Source organism: Misgurnus anguillicaudatus, chromosome 7, assembly GCF_027580225.2.
Source record: "Misgurnus anguillicaudatus chromosome 7, ASM2758022v2, whole genome shotgun sequence".
In the NCBI taxonomy this organism is placed as follows: domain Eukaryota; kingdom Metazoa; phylum Chordata; class Actinopteri; order Cypriniformes; family Cobitidae; genus Misgurnus; species Misgurnus anguillicaudatus.
Window position 1 is genome coordinate 16980575 of NC_073343.2, and position 15543 is coordinate 16996117.

General features: G+C 35.2%; 2 protein-coding genes across 3 annotated transcripts in view; one reads left to right on the forward strand and one right to left on the reverse strand.

Moving 5' to 3' along the window:
• The window catches only part of LOC141348949 (ribokinase-like), an 82016-nt gene extending 77218 nt beyond the window's left edge, over positions 1-4798 (forward strand). For both annotated transcript variants that reach the window (XM_073869485.1, XM_073869482.1), the window contains one exon: positions 4192-4798. In XM_073869485.1, the coding sequence (XP_073725586.1) occupies positions 4192-4365 (174 nt within the window). In that variant the 3' untranslated portion in view covers positions 4366-4798. The remainder of the gene's footprint in view (positions 1-4191) is intronic.
• Positions 4799-5925: 1127 nt separating this feature from the next.
• LOC141365293 (large ribosomal subunit protein bL33m-like) lies at positions 5926-14906 on the reverse strand. The gene is made up of 4 exons (XM_073869486.1): positions 14769-14906; positions 10179-10197; positions 9760-9866; positions 5926-6297 (listed from the first exon to the last, which is right to left on the reverse strand). Exons 1-4 carry the CDS (start codon positions 14788-14790, stop codon positions 6248-6250), a joined length of 198 nt encoding a protein of 65 aa, XP_073725587.1. The 5' UTR covers positions 14791-14906; the 3' UTR covers positions 5926-6247.
• Positions 14907-15543: the final 637 nt, after the last annotated feature.

Here is a 15543-nt window from a genome sequence, read left to right on the forward strand (position 1 = left end):
AAAAAATGATATTATGATATTATTTGTTTCAGGAATCTCTTTTCTATCATTTGAAAGTTAACACAGACCATAATATTAATTCACAAAAATTTTCGCAAGTTCGCGTCAAGTGGTAGTAAATAAATGTTAATTTTAGACTATATTAATTAGCAAAGATGCAAATACTCGACTTTTTGTAAAGATAAATATAAAGGTGTGTTACATGTTATGTGTTCGATATAAAGCGGAGCTACTTTAGTTAAGATTGCCTAGGCATATAGGGTCGGTTTACCGGACAGAGTTTAGATTAGGACTCTAAGTTTTAATTGGGACATTTTTACAAATAAACCTTACAAAATACAATACTGGTGTGCATTCTGAGACAAAACAATAGCACTGATATATGTTAAGAGATGTCAGTATTTTAGTCAATGATGAGCCCTGTCCGAGAAAACCACCAAATTTACATTCCTATTTGCCTAGGCTATGTTAAGTAGAGTAGCTCTACTTTGCCTCGGACACATAGCATATAACAAACCTTTATACATATACATATAGATGTATATCTACAAAAACATTAAGTATTTGCGTCTGAAATTAGTATTAATTTACTACCACTTACCTGACGTGAGCCTGCGAAAACGGCTGCTGGCTTGTATGAAACTGGTGGCAAGTAAGTGATTTCGGCAGTTATGTGGGGATTGATCTCAGATGAAATGACCTGTGATCCAGGTCTTTCCGACTAAAGACATTTTAAATTCATTTAAATATTTGTGTATATTGTAGGCGTACCTGAATTTTAATCACTTATAGTTTCAATATTTTGTTATTGCATTTATTGCAGCTAAATAAAAGGCTAACAACTTGCACTTTGTGATTATTAAGATTGTGTGAATGTAGGCTGTAATTCTGGTAGATGAAGGGCCCCACAAAAGGGTAAAGCCCAGGGGCCCCTTACAGCGTTAATGCGGTCCCGTTTATAGGTATGTGTTAAAGTAAAAATTAGAATTTGTTGTTTCTTTCTATCAACTACAAAAAAAATTCTGCCAAATTCCTGGTAAAAATATCATGTTTTTATTTGCATTTATTTACTGAAAATTTAAATAAAAAAGATACAGATTTTGAATAGGCTTACGGCAAAGAAAACAAGTTCAAATTCATTTTTAACAACACAATGCTAATGTTTTAACATTTATTTTAGCAACAATTCAAAAGGGAATATATGATGGAATAACCCTCATTTTAATCACATTTTCATGTGTCCTTAAATGCTCTCAGACTTTTACATTCCTGTTGTGTTGGCGTGACTTTGTCACTCCTAAGGTTTGCTGTTTGATGTTAATAGACCTTGGACTGAAATTATAACAATAGGCTACATGTAGACATGATTATAAAAGGCAAAACTGAAGTTTTTCGGTGGCTGTATTAAAAATGATTTTTACTTGTACATATGCAGTGAATTAAAATGCGTCTTTATTTGATGCATAAGCCAAACTATGGAATTCCAACGCTGACAAAATTATAAATAAATAAATACATAAATAAATATATGTGAAAATGTAAAAAAAACTAAAATACATAAATAAATATAAATATATATACAAAGAAATGTAAAAAAAAATTAATAAATGTTTTTCACCATTTATTTATCTATATATGTATTTATGTATATTTATGTCTACATTTATTTATTGTCACACTTACTTATTTCTATATTTATATATTTTCACCATTATTTATTTATACATTTATTTATTGGTTCATTTCTTCGTCTGTAGGCTTATGAGGGGGGCGTGTTTCACCTTAGACAAAGCAATCGATCTCTGAGTGCCAGTGCTGAAACAGTGAGGCCACAGTGACACCTTGTGGTGTGACCAAGCAAACGAAGTTGCACAAGGAAGTGAATGACTTCGAGCAATATCCAAAATCTTATTTCACATTTTAAGTAATTTTATATCACCCAAACTTTATGTATATAGGTCACTAAACATAGCATATATACACTGTAAAAAAATTAGCTGTAATCATGCAGCTGGTTGCAAGTAACTTACTGTCAAAGATAAAGACTGAAATTGCTTCATGTTCATTTAACTTTGAACAAACTGTTGCCAGTATATAAGTATATAATAAATGTCAAATCTACAGTAAAACAGTGTTATGGTCTTGAGACCGAGTTTCGAGTACTACATTTTAACGGTCTTGGTCTTGTCATGGACTCGACTCATACCCGAATACATTTGGAATCTTGACTTATTCTCGAGTCCACACGAGTCCCTTTTAAAATATTTATTACTGTTTCTTTAAACTGATGTAAGATTGACACAAACAGTAATTGGTGATTTTTTTGCGCGTATCAGACTGGCGCGAGGTCAGACAGTCAGATCTGAGGAGGTTTTTGCCCTGCCATGACTTTTACATCATGGCAGTGCAATAAAACGCACCTGTCCAGTGAGAATTAAGCATTAGATAAGATTACCCAAAATAATAAGATGGTGGTGCTAAAATACAGAGTGGCACTATACACATAATTCCAGCAGTAAACGAGTCAGCACAATATTGTAAATTAAATAAAAAACATGAATTGAATGAGATCAGAATTCCATAGCACAGACTATGACCTTAAGTCTTTTCTCAGACCCAACTTTATGTAGACTCGGTCTTGACCTTTTCTTGTCTCCAACCCTCTCTGGACTCGGTCTTGACTCGGACTCATCCCTCTCTGGACTCGGTCTTGACTCGTACTCGAATGAGCTGGTCTCGCATACAACACTAGGCAACCAGCTGCCAGTAACACTAATAATTTCTAAAGACATTTTTACAGTGTACTGTACTCAGGACATGGCCATAAACTGCCATCCAGTCGTGATTTTTAAAATGTCTTGTCACACATCAATGTAAAATCAACAGATCTGATGACAGACCCTTGAAAGTGGACACTTGAACATGGAAGCGTGTGAAATTATGCTTTATTAATCGCATTTAATTTAAATGCACTGGGTCGGTCACTGATCAGCGCTTGAGGTTTTCCCACCAGCAGCCCAGAACGCGGAGAAAAAACAGTGCACACAAGCATATTGATCAATGCCTAGTTTAAAACATGGCTGCAAAACGCTTTACATTCGCGTTTCTTAATTGTGCAATGCACAACATGTGACAATCCGAATGCTTAATGCTCCTCTTAATCACAAGTCATCAAGTGGAATCAGCTGTTCTGGATTAAATCTAACAAAAGGTGATCATGCAAACGCAGTGAGAGGCATCTAATGCCATGCAGGTGATCCAAATCATTGTGGGGGACACAACGCTTTACTGAGCTGCTTAGAGAGGTCAATGATAGACTTGAAGAAATGTGTAAGAACAATGTTGACAGCAACAGAAACAAACTTTTTTTTATTAAGTTTATATTTCCCCCCATAGATTTTTAAACCTTTTATGCATCATTACAGCTTATGTCAAGATGTACAAAAAGCTGTCTCGTGGCAAATATAATACATAGCCTATATTTACACTGCTTAATGCAGAGCATCTTGTTTTATTGGTGGGTGTTTTTTGAGTGATATGTTACAGATATACTTTTTCTGTAATATACTCAATTTTTATGGGTTATTTAGTTTGTGCATGTATAAGATCTTCATAGTTGTAAAGCTCAATCTTAATTTTAAAGAGATCGCTGATCCAGACCTGCCTAATAAAACACCTCAATCTGAAATGCCTCTAGGCATTTCCAACTACTAGGACATGCACACGTTTCTGATTCACAGCCCGTAAGTGTGTTTAAAGTATTTGATGTTGACTCTGCAAAACAACATCTTACAAAATCCATGTTATTTTTAGTTTGTCACAAGTAAGATTAACATAAATAGGATAACATTTTCTAACCCTCAGTGCAGGAGTCACAAGTGTTTTGTCTTAGACGGATAGTAAAAGTAATGGTTCAATTAATGGATTTTGTTACTTGCTGTAAAATAACAAACTATTAATAAACCTACCATATGTTGCCAAGGCATAAAAGTTATAAACTTCGTATTTTCACACTGCCACAAGTTCAAATTCCAGCTACAAACTGCACTTTCCTCTAAAGCATGACACAGCTGAAATCCATTTAAAAATGCCGTCATCTACCCTAATACCAATCTTTGCAATCATTTTGGGACATTCTACAAATTTTCAGCATAATGAAATAAAACTCTTTATTTTCTTCTGTTGAAACAGGGAGCAGGTGACAGCTTTATTGGTGCTTTGGCTTTCTACATGGCCCATTATCCCACAATGCCTCTGGAAGAGATGGCCAGAAGAGCCAACATGGTCGCAGCTGTGTCTGTACAACAAGTCGGCACTCAAACATCTTTTCCATTTCTAAAGGATCTGCCACCTGAACTATTCTGAAATTACATGCCCTGGGGTCCGTTCTTCGTACGTTGATTACTTGGTTAGCTGGATTTGATTGTTGACGATTTGGCTTGATCTTGGATTATTTGGTTCTTCGAAGCTCATCTTATAGTTGCTGTCGCAGCAAACCGGTCCGTAAGATTAAACCTGCTGGGGAGCAGGCTTATTTCATGTAAACAAGATTAGATCGCACCTTTTTAAGCGGAGGTGATACGGAAAGTCTGACGCAGTCATGTATTCTCCATTATACAATCTGTTTAAGATGCACAATTAATATGAAGAGCTTTTCAAATTCAGCGCGTAATAAAAAAGGATAAATTAAATCTTTTAGCGATGTTATTTAATATAAAAAATATGCTTTTTCTGTACTTGTGCAACTTGTTTTATTGTGGATAAAAACTGTATAAAAACAGCAATCAATCATCTTTACCCAGCAGTACTAGATGTAATTTACATAAAAAAATGCTCAGTGTGAAATAGGTTTCTTTTGAATCAAATCATCTCCAATTTTAGTTTTTTCGTTAATTGTCAAGTACAATGTCATGCATGAAAGGTTTGCTTAGTAATTTCTATTCTTTAAAACTTTTTTAAAAATATGTTACCCTGTCCCTTTTCTGTGACAAAAAATGCCAATAACCAAATAATTTTTTTGCACATATTTTTATAAGGCCTATCTTTATTTTATTTACTACACTTTTCTGTACAGACTCTGCAGATGAAGGACTTTCAGTAAATGTGGACTCCTGCTAATATTGCTGCAGTCAGAAATCAGTTATATTATGAGAATAATGCAATTGAAGTTATTTAGACACTTGCAGGTAGTTTCCCTAAAGGACTGTCATCTGAAAGGATTTGCATTAAAGTTTGATTACAATCATTCGTTTCAATCTTTGACAAGCATAGTAAAGATATCAAGATTATATTTTCACAGAATATTTTACATTATGTAGGGTGATTTTATGTACAAAAATAGTTTAGCTGGGTTTGCAAATTCAGCATCATAAAAAGTTCACAATAACCTTCCATCAATAGCTCGCACACTGCAGGTTTTAAAAAATGGGCGTGTTCTTTGTAACAACCATCCAATCACAGCATTGCTGATCAGTGTTTCTACTATCGATATGTATTGCCTTTTCCGGCCGTGCACGAACACACAATGATCTCAGATAATTCAATCCTGCCATACTAATCATCAACAGCAGGGGTGTTCAAAGAACCGAATAAGGGAGATCATAATTAAAGATCTGAACACCTCGGATGTGTCATTTAATCTCGAATGTATTAAGCGATGTACGAAGAATGGACCCCTGGTCCCTTGTCTTTAAAATAACAATTAAAACCAGTGGCTGGTTGACAATTTTTATGGACGTGCTCATTTAATACACACAGTACAATGTGCTGGAAAATCTTTGTGCAAACCCTTGTTGGCAGTCAAATTTCTAATTAATATTCATGTTAAATATTTTATATACATGCTTCCTAATAATTACAAGTTTACAGATGTTCAGTTGTCAAATTAAAGTTAATCTGCATAAGAAAATACAAATTGCATGTCTGTTGTTGTGTTAAAGTTTCTAGATTTATTTTACACATAGCAACAAACCAGATAAATATATTTAGATAACATGATTTTTTTGCTATAAATCAAGCTAAAAAAAATCCAACATTATTGAAAGTATGCGTAACTCCTTTCTGTTATCATTCCAGTCATCCATCGTTGCAGGACAAATTTGATGTCAAATTTTCTTCTTTCTTCTTGGTTGTTTGGTGACAGTGTCATATGAAAGATGCTGATCCCCACACTGCAGCAACTTTTTAACGTTTGTAACACTTTAACAGTCCTTCTGCTCAGTGTCCATATCAAATGAGTTCTTCCACTTTAAAGAGAGCGGACCTTCCTCTTCTCAAAGAACAAAACATGTCGGTTTACTGTTAAAAGCAAGGAATAAATGTGTAAAACTATTGATCTAATACAATTTATAAAGCAATATTTACTAGGGCTGGGTATTGTAAAGAATTTTATAATTCGATTTCGATTCTTGCGGCTTCGGTTCAATTCGATATTGATTTACTTGCTTCGGTGTCGATTCGATAATAAGTAAATACACAAGCAATTAAGTACATGAGAATATTTTTAAATAATTTGTGTAGTATTACTAATGTTTGATCATGTTGAAGGTGCAGGCTTGAAAAGAAGTGCTGCTGTTTGCTATCTCTGATCTTTCTGTTTTGATAAAGTGCGTCTTGTACAACGCTGAACGCTCGCACTAGAGTGTTGCCCACAGCGCCGCCACTGGCCGGGGGGGCTGAATCGATTCATAGGATTTGATGAATCGATATTGAATTGAGAAACAAATAATTGCAATGCATTTATGAATCGATATTTTTACCCAGCCCTAATATTTACACAAAAGAACTAATAATATGATTTAACAAATTATATATTTTTTCTGGAAGATACATACATACATACCCAAGATTATTGGCCCAAATTTACCTAGATTTTTACTAATTTACTTATATAAATGTATGAGGTCATGATCGTACTCAAATACTGTATTAAAATTTTATACTCATTTTTATTTTACATAGGAGGACAGAACACAGAAATTTCGGCCTAAGGCCTTCTTCAATATGTTAGCCATCTCTTTTCAATCATATTCAACCACAGTCAATCATATGCAAACACTGGTATACATTGTCAAATGAATCTTTAAATAATACATTTTAACATGGTCTGCTTTTCACTCAGCTTATTGAATATGTTGATGAATTCGGATTAGGGATGGGCACGGATATTCGAATATTCGAATATTCGATCTGCAATAATAATTCGAATTTAAAAAATGCTATTCGAATGTTTGTTTGTTTTTAATGTGCCACCAAAGGGTTACGACTTATTTAATGCTTTTTCACTTCATCTATACTCTTTTACAGACTTAAATGTAAGATATACATGAACATTAATTCGTATATATTTCTGATTGTTTGGCACTGCAGATTGCAAACGAATTTAAGTTTTTTTTCTTTTATCTCCGGGTTTGGCCGCGCCGCGCCATATTTGGCAACCGGCTCAGTGAGGGCTCATGTGTTATTAAACGTACTTCTCCGCCGCCCGCATCAACACATCATGAGAGATTTGTAAGCTTTCTGTTATAAAGTCTACTTTATTTTGTTAATAACGAGACAGACACGGAGAACGAAATGAAACGGAGAACATTTATAATATGCGGTGCTCTTTCAAAAATGAACCGGATAACTGCACATGGCTGTTTAAAAGCAAAGCTCCGTCTTTGTGAAATCTTGTTAAATTAAGCTAACGTTAGTAACTTTGCACAGTCAACAATAATCTATCGAGCCAGCTTACGTTATTTGTAAAATAATGTTAAATACAGATATTCAATCCGTCTGTTGTTTTTATCGGATAACCATCTCACGTGCAACACGAGGAAGAGTTTTCTCCGCAGCACCGGCATTATTGTATCTAGTCAGAAGAACGGGCTTTCACCGAAGCAGGTAGGGTAAAGATGGTTTCTTTATTCACAAATACATGTCAAACTAAACTGAGAAGATATTTATATGTTGACTGAGCAGTCGGTTATGTAGATGCGTTTTTTCGTTTGCTCCGGGCTCTTATTTGGAGTCTGTTTAAGGGTTTAAATGATGATAGCCTACTTTGTCAAGTCCGAAACTTTAAACTTCGCAAGTCCTCAATCTTCGCTTAGATTTGGGGTTATTGTATAATATTTGGTATAATATAATGTATGTAAGATCCAACAGTAATGAATTCATACTAACGACCGACTTGAAACTAAGGGTTTGACTGACTCAGACTTCGCTCCGCATGGGGTTTTAACGCTTTTTTTCTGTAGGATATTTTTAAGAAGAATTTAAAATATATATATATACAATTTACAATGTTTTCAACTTAAAAATACATACATACATATACATACAGAATATAAGTTTAGCTTGTTGTGGATATTTCCTAATTATAAGCCTTCTGTGAAATTATGAAAAAATGAAAAATACAAAAGACGCATGTCTTAATTAACATAATTTAAATAAACGAATATTCGAATATTCGTTCTTTATGAGCTTAAATATTCGAATAGTAAATTACTGGAAAATGCCCATCCCTAATTCGGATGTTGTTAGGAGAAAACAGGGATGTTTTCTGATCGCAGCACTGCTGCTTCAGCGACGCTCCTGCCACGCGAGCATGCGCTGCTCACACGTGCGGTTTGCATGCTTTAACTTTTTAACATGGGCGCCGAAAAAACATGCGGCGCTTATCCACTGCTCACGCTTGCGGTGTGAAACCGGCGTTGTGAAAGCAATCCGACCCAACGGACCAATGAACAGGCTATCTTACTGCTTTATTAACCATGAGCAGGGGCGCTGTAGGGGGGGGGTGGTAAACGACGACGATTCTCGGGGCTCATGACTAAGAGGGGCCCAGAGAAGCCCCCAATAAAATTATGTGTGAGAAGGCTGAAGCACAGCCAGCACACGTAGCTAACTTTACAAGATAAACATTATTTTGCTAAAACATCCAAATAAATGTCTGTGGATATTAATTAATTATTTATTTCCTCCACGAGCTGTCGCAGTTTCATAGAGTTAATAGGTAGGATGAAACTTTTTTTTTTTAAAGCAGAGGGTCTATTCTTTCATTTGATATATTGTTTGTTTATATATTTAAAGAAGAACCTTTTCTGGAAGGCATTAAACTTTTGTGAAAATCATAAAAAATGCTGGCGCTGGCTGGCAACTTTTTTTAAAAACGCTGGCGGGGAAAGAGTTAAGATGGGCGCCAGTGTTGAAAGAGAAGTTTCCTTCTGCTTTCTTCAAAACAATCGGATCATAATGACAAAATACTGAATAACTCATCCTTAAAACTTATCAGGATCGTTGCCTCATAAACAAGAGCTGAGAAGAATTCACCTATGGTTTCAGACACACTGGGTGAGTGTAGAAAGCTGCTAGGAAATGTAATTATTAAAAAACAATAATAAATGTCACACAATCTACATTCCTTTACATCCGCTTCCCCTGACATGAATTACTTGATCTGGCACGATAATCTTAATAATATCCTGTAGTGTGTGATGCACTATGATTTTCAAAATCCTGTAGTGTGAGCATGTTTTATATTTGTGAGATTAACATCTGTCAAGATTCTGCTTATGCGTGTGCTGCAACCAGATTTCATAATCGGCCAGGATTTTAAAAATCCTGTAGTGTGAGGCTGGCTGAAGGGTTTGTTTTTATTAATAATTACATATTTCCACAATAACATACTCTTCCAAAGATTTACTTCAACATACTTAACAAGGGACTTGAGCATACTCTAAATGGCAGTGCCAAATAAAACATTCTTATCCTTACCTATGGGGTCATGCTTTCGCAAAACCAGTTTCTCCCTCAGTCGGCCCCTCTTTGTGTTGAAGCAGTAACCTGTGCCAGCTGCACTCATCATTTGAACCAGCAAAGTCCTAAAACACAGTATAAAGGCCACAAGTATGAACATGGATTTACATGGGAGCCAAACTGCACAATAAAGGCATGCACAAGAATACAGTGGTGGATTTAATTTCAATTAAAAAAACAACAACAGTGCCTAGCAGTCCTTTCTGACAAGTTATCATGCATGCTCTCCAATTTGAATTAGATACAAAAATAGGTTACATATTTTTTTACAAGTGTCTATCACTCAGTACTTTATGTCTGCCATGCAGATATATAGGTATTTTGTACTTGTATGAATATCATAAAAACTGTAGGTGTATTAATGTGGTTGTACTTACTTAGATTTGCTCCTGGCAACTAGAAAAGAAAGAAATATTGAATGAAATCCAAAGCTGACATTACATTTCAAGTAACAGTAGTATCTTGTAATGCGTGTAATATAGTTTATATTATGAAATATTTTTCTAATTACAAAATAATTTTGTTCAATATTTACGTTTCTTTTTTTCCGATAATGTAGGCACAAAATGTTACTCTGTAAATAGCCCAATAAAATACCTTTATAAAAAGATTTCTAAACATTACTGAAAATGCATTTTTGTATACTAGATGTATTTCATCTTCTATCTGGTCAATATTTTGAAGCACAGTGCGCTAGGCCAGTGGTTTTCAAACTGGGGGCCACAAGATGGTGCCAGGGGGGCCCCAGTTTTATGACATTTTATAAAATACATTCATTTATCATGAATTCTGTGTAATTAAACCTAAAAGAATAATAAGCCAACTAACCAACAGCACTAATAAGTATAATTTTATATGTTTTGTTTAGTTAAAATTTTAAAACTGTTTTTGTCATAAATTTTCTTTCGGGGGGCCGCAAAAAAATGCACTGTACACACGCTGAAAAAGTTTGGGAACCACTGCGCTAGGCAATAAAATGATTTCGGATCACAATAAAATTTACTTCAAAAACGATGATAAGCTCTGGATATTTTTTGTCTATATGAATAAATCTAAAGCCGGGCTCATAATACAGGATTATCTGATCCTGAATTTCCTCTGATTTTTCCCTTCTGAGAGAAAATCAGGTACACAACATTGATCGGTTCTGATGTCCGGCTCAGAAATGTGTCACAATCTCTATATGCTACGTACATTTTGCTTCTCAGTGAGGTTATGTGAAGTGCTCTCTCTGGCATGTTAATCTAAATTATATCGTGTAGTGTAGTGTGTGATGTGCCATGATTTTCAAATCTTGTAGGAAAACCATTTTGGATGCCTTTGCTGGTGTTACACAAGTGTTAAACCATACGTGTTTCTGTGTAGCTTAGTGGGAGAGCATTTTATTAGCAAGGGAACATACAAACTGATAAAAATATCCTGTTATGCACAAGCGTCTGCAAAATGCGTAAATGTAAATACGATGATTTAAAGGAACAGTATGTAAGAAATGTATATAAATTAATCATAAAATGGGCCTGATATGTCACTAGACATTAAGAAATCATTTCCATTTTAAATACTTATATCACTGACAACCGTGGTCTGGCCAGGATATTGTCATTTAAAAAGTGGAGTTGCAGCCCTCAACTGATGTTTATGTTGTCATTTTGTGTATTGACCACCAGTTGTGTAATTGCAGTACCAGTTTTAGCCACAAGTTTTGTGATTGCAATACCAGTTTTGGCCACAATCCTACATACTGTTCCTTTAAATGACAGAGAGAAATGCAAGACAGTGTATCCAGGGCTCAACGCAAAAAAAACTCTACTGGCCCAGTCGGGCCAGTGGTTCAGGTTTTTACTTGCCCTGCCAAAATTTTCACTGGCCCCACCAAAAAATATTTTTGTGTCACATATTAAAAATAATAATTCAAAAGTCAAATAAAATTTTACACATTGTATTCATCATTAGCCTGTCATGGCTATGGTCTCAGATATTAGAGCATAAAAACTGCACAAAACATAATTCATAAAAGAAATCTTGTTGCAAGAACGTTAACTAACCCATATTACTAAAACAGTGTTATTACATTTTATACAGTGTTGTTTTTGTTTCTGCCAGCACGCTAATAAAGTGGATTGCCTTAACCTCAGTTAGCATCTTTTTCCAAAGAACCTCAAAGATAGTGTCAGTGAATCTAGAATTATAAATATTTAGAAAACAAAACAAAAGTTTTATGCTGATCCCTCTGCTTTCAAACAAAATACAGTTTCATCCCATCTTAATTTTATTCATCACCTCTCAAATATGGGTGGGTTTTAAGGACGTTTGTTAGAGATCAGATAATATCAGTGAATGCTACAGTGTTTTATAAGTTGGGTAAGCCCGCCACCTAGTGATTGCCTTAAACTCATCATTGGTGGGGAAAGAGTTAACTATTAATTAAGACGCAAAACCAAATATTTCTTACCTCCGACATGCAATATCTGTGTGGTACTGGGATCCCACATGAACTCTGTTTTTATTTTTTTAAGCAAGTCAATACACCGTTCGAATTACATAATAGCTGTTCATTCTTGATGACGTGATATGCTGTGTTGCTATGTCTCTCGATGCGCTGGAAATTCTCCTCATTCATACGTCTCGCCATTAAGTTCAGTGGACCAGATGAAGCGTTATCAGACTTTTCTCATGGGCTTCGACGTTTTGTTTGCGGTAGTTGCTGGTCATAACGAAAAAGGATCCCGACTTGTCTGCTATACCTGGAAATTGACGGAAAACTGGTCGAAACATCGCTTCCTTTCTTTCGTCGTGTTTTATCTAAGTAAATGTATGCCTCCGAGATGCTAAAAAAAGTTTACGTTTGGCCTTATAATCGGAGGGCACTAACTTTATCTTTATCTTTGCTCTAACTTACTACCAGCTGAGTATCACGCAAAACACGCAACAGTCACCAGGGAACTACACTGCGACCAAAATGGTTGCATATGCGACCTTTTGAACTGCCGTTGCAACCCTAATTTTTAATGGGTCGCAAATGTGCTACCTAATGTTTTAGACAATATGCTATGATTTACTATGAACATTTATTAAAACAGAAATTTGGATTTTAAGAATACGTTTTATAACGTGCTCTGAGCCTTCAACACGTTGGCTTCATTTTGCGTGAAAGCACGTCGTGTCTCTCCCTAGGAGTGTGCGTTCGCGTGCTCTCTGTTTTTCAATGAATTGGGTGGGACGCGAAGCAAAGGCAGTGTCTTCCATGTTTCTGAACTTGAGCAGAGGTCTTTCTTCACTGAGGACGCGGGACCCGTATGGTTCCGGGTTTATATTTTAAATGGTCTGTCGGGTCCGGTTAGGTCCTAGTTTAATTACTTTGGGTCCCAAGTCTGATTAATATTGTGTTTACAACCCGAGTCGATCGGAAAACGACCATTAGCCCTACCACGCTAAAGCTCGAGTGCATTTTCAGCGTGCATCCGGTTTCTATGGCGATGGTTCTTGTTACGACCACGCGCTGCATTTTCTTTCTCACATTTTTTTAATAATCTTATTATTAATAAACCATATCTTTTCTAAAACCATATCCATATTAAGTTGGCACAGAGATTGTAGCAAAAAAGCAGTGCTAATGTCAAGCCCATTGCACTGAACGAGCAAAGCAATGTAAAGTCTGTCACCGGGACAGCAAGTAGACTTTTAAATGTGAAATAATGAGTGGATTATCATCAGTCATAACATCAGTCACATTTATAATCTATAGACCTGCACTGTCTATTAATATACTATACATAGTATTGTATTATATTGAGTTTGATAAAAGGGGTCTAATTGCTATATATATCAGTGCAAAAACAGTAAGTGTTTTGTGGTGCTTTGACAAACAGTGTCAGCTTTGTTAATGGCCAAGAAAGTTTGGGGAGGTTAGATTAATGAAATATAATGTGAAATTAATATAAATTTTCAATAAATCAAAGTATTGTTTTGTGTCACACATTATTAGTTCTTCGTGTATAGTAGACCATTATTTGTCAGTGGGTAATGACCGGCTACCACCTCAAGTACATTTCAGATCTGTGGGAAACACTGCAACGTTTAAGAAAACAAGAAGGCATGTGGTTTAAAAGATGGCAAAAAAAATAAAAAGCATATCTGTATGCAATACAGTTTCATTATTGTTCATTATTATCCAGAGCGCCTTAATATAACTTGGAAAAAAATATGTGCGACCAAATCATATTTTGCACCAGTAACTGAAAAAGTTGGTAGCGCAAGTGCCACCAGTGGAAAAGGTTAGTGAAGTTCCCTGGTCACCACAACAACCAATAAGGTAAGAGAAACTTTATGATATTGCTAAGAAGTTCACGTTCGCGCCGCTTAAAATGCGTCTCAATGGTAACAACATTGAGTAAGAGTACAAACAGACAAACGGCCGCAGACAGAAAATATATTTTAGTGACTGAGGATGAAGCACTGGCCCGATCGGGCAAGTGACATTACTGTTTACTGGCCCGAGCTTCTCTCACAGTGGCCCCGGGCAACCGGGCAGTCCCTTATGTCGAGCCCTGGATAGTATCCCTCTCAAACAAAGCTTTTGAAGTCATCAAGCAGCATTAATTAATGTTACATAGATTACATAAACCAGATAAAATGTAAGTGCGCTATAAAAATACATCTTTGAACTTATTTTTCTTAATCCTTTTTATTTTTTAAAAAAATATTAGTGTTAGCATCTAATTACTAACAAAAAGTATATCAGTATAAATATATTCTTGATATATACAATGGCATTTTAACAGTATATTAAGTTTTTGTTGAACGCAAGTTAGTCACGAATGCTTTAACGTAAATCAATGCATGCTTACATCAAAATGAATCCAGCTGCTATTAACGTTAGATATTAACTGCTACTCATATAAGATGTGCATTGTGCTGACAACTAACGTTAAGCTATTGCAAATATGTTTTATTAACAGTATACTTACAATTCACGGTAGTTAGAAACATTTCACTTCTTCAATATTACCGCAGAAACTGCTAATGTCACATTGAGTTCTGTCACTTACAACATCCAGTTAAACCTTTAGTGCTTCCGGTGTCATGGTACGTCAACAACGTCTCGCCCGCGCTGCTGGCCAATTGAGTGGAATGTCCGCATTCGGCGGCCATCTTACCACAGGCAGTTCGCTCACTCGTAGCATTGAGTTTTAATTGTGCAGGTAGGCTACTTTTAAATGACCATAACTTGCTTAATTTTCTACCGATTTGCAAACGGGTTGGTTTGTAATAAACGTCAAAGATGTACCTATGACACTGCATACTTAAACACTAATATACTAAAAAAAAACTAATTAATGAAACATGTTAAAGCATCCAGAATTATAGCCACGTTAATAACGTTTGTAAAAAAACCAAACCGTTTGAAAATTGGTAGAAAATTGAAGTTATGGTTATTTAAAAGTACCTGCATTATTAAAACTCAATGGTACGAGTGAGCGAGCTCGAGTGACACATTGTATCATAAACAATTACAGTTCAAATATGAAAATGCAAAGAAGTGAAAGGAATTAAATACTTATATATTTTTTTAAATACATTTATTAAACAGAAGGAAAATAAAGAATTAAATAATAGTAAAAATAAATGTATAATAATACTTTTTATAACATGTTGATAATACAAGGGGTTACAAATAGTTATTGGTTACAAAGATCTTTGAAAAAAATTGGCAATGACATTAGATTTTTTATATGAAAGCGT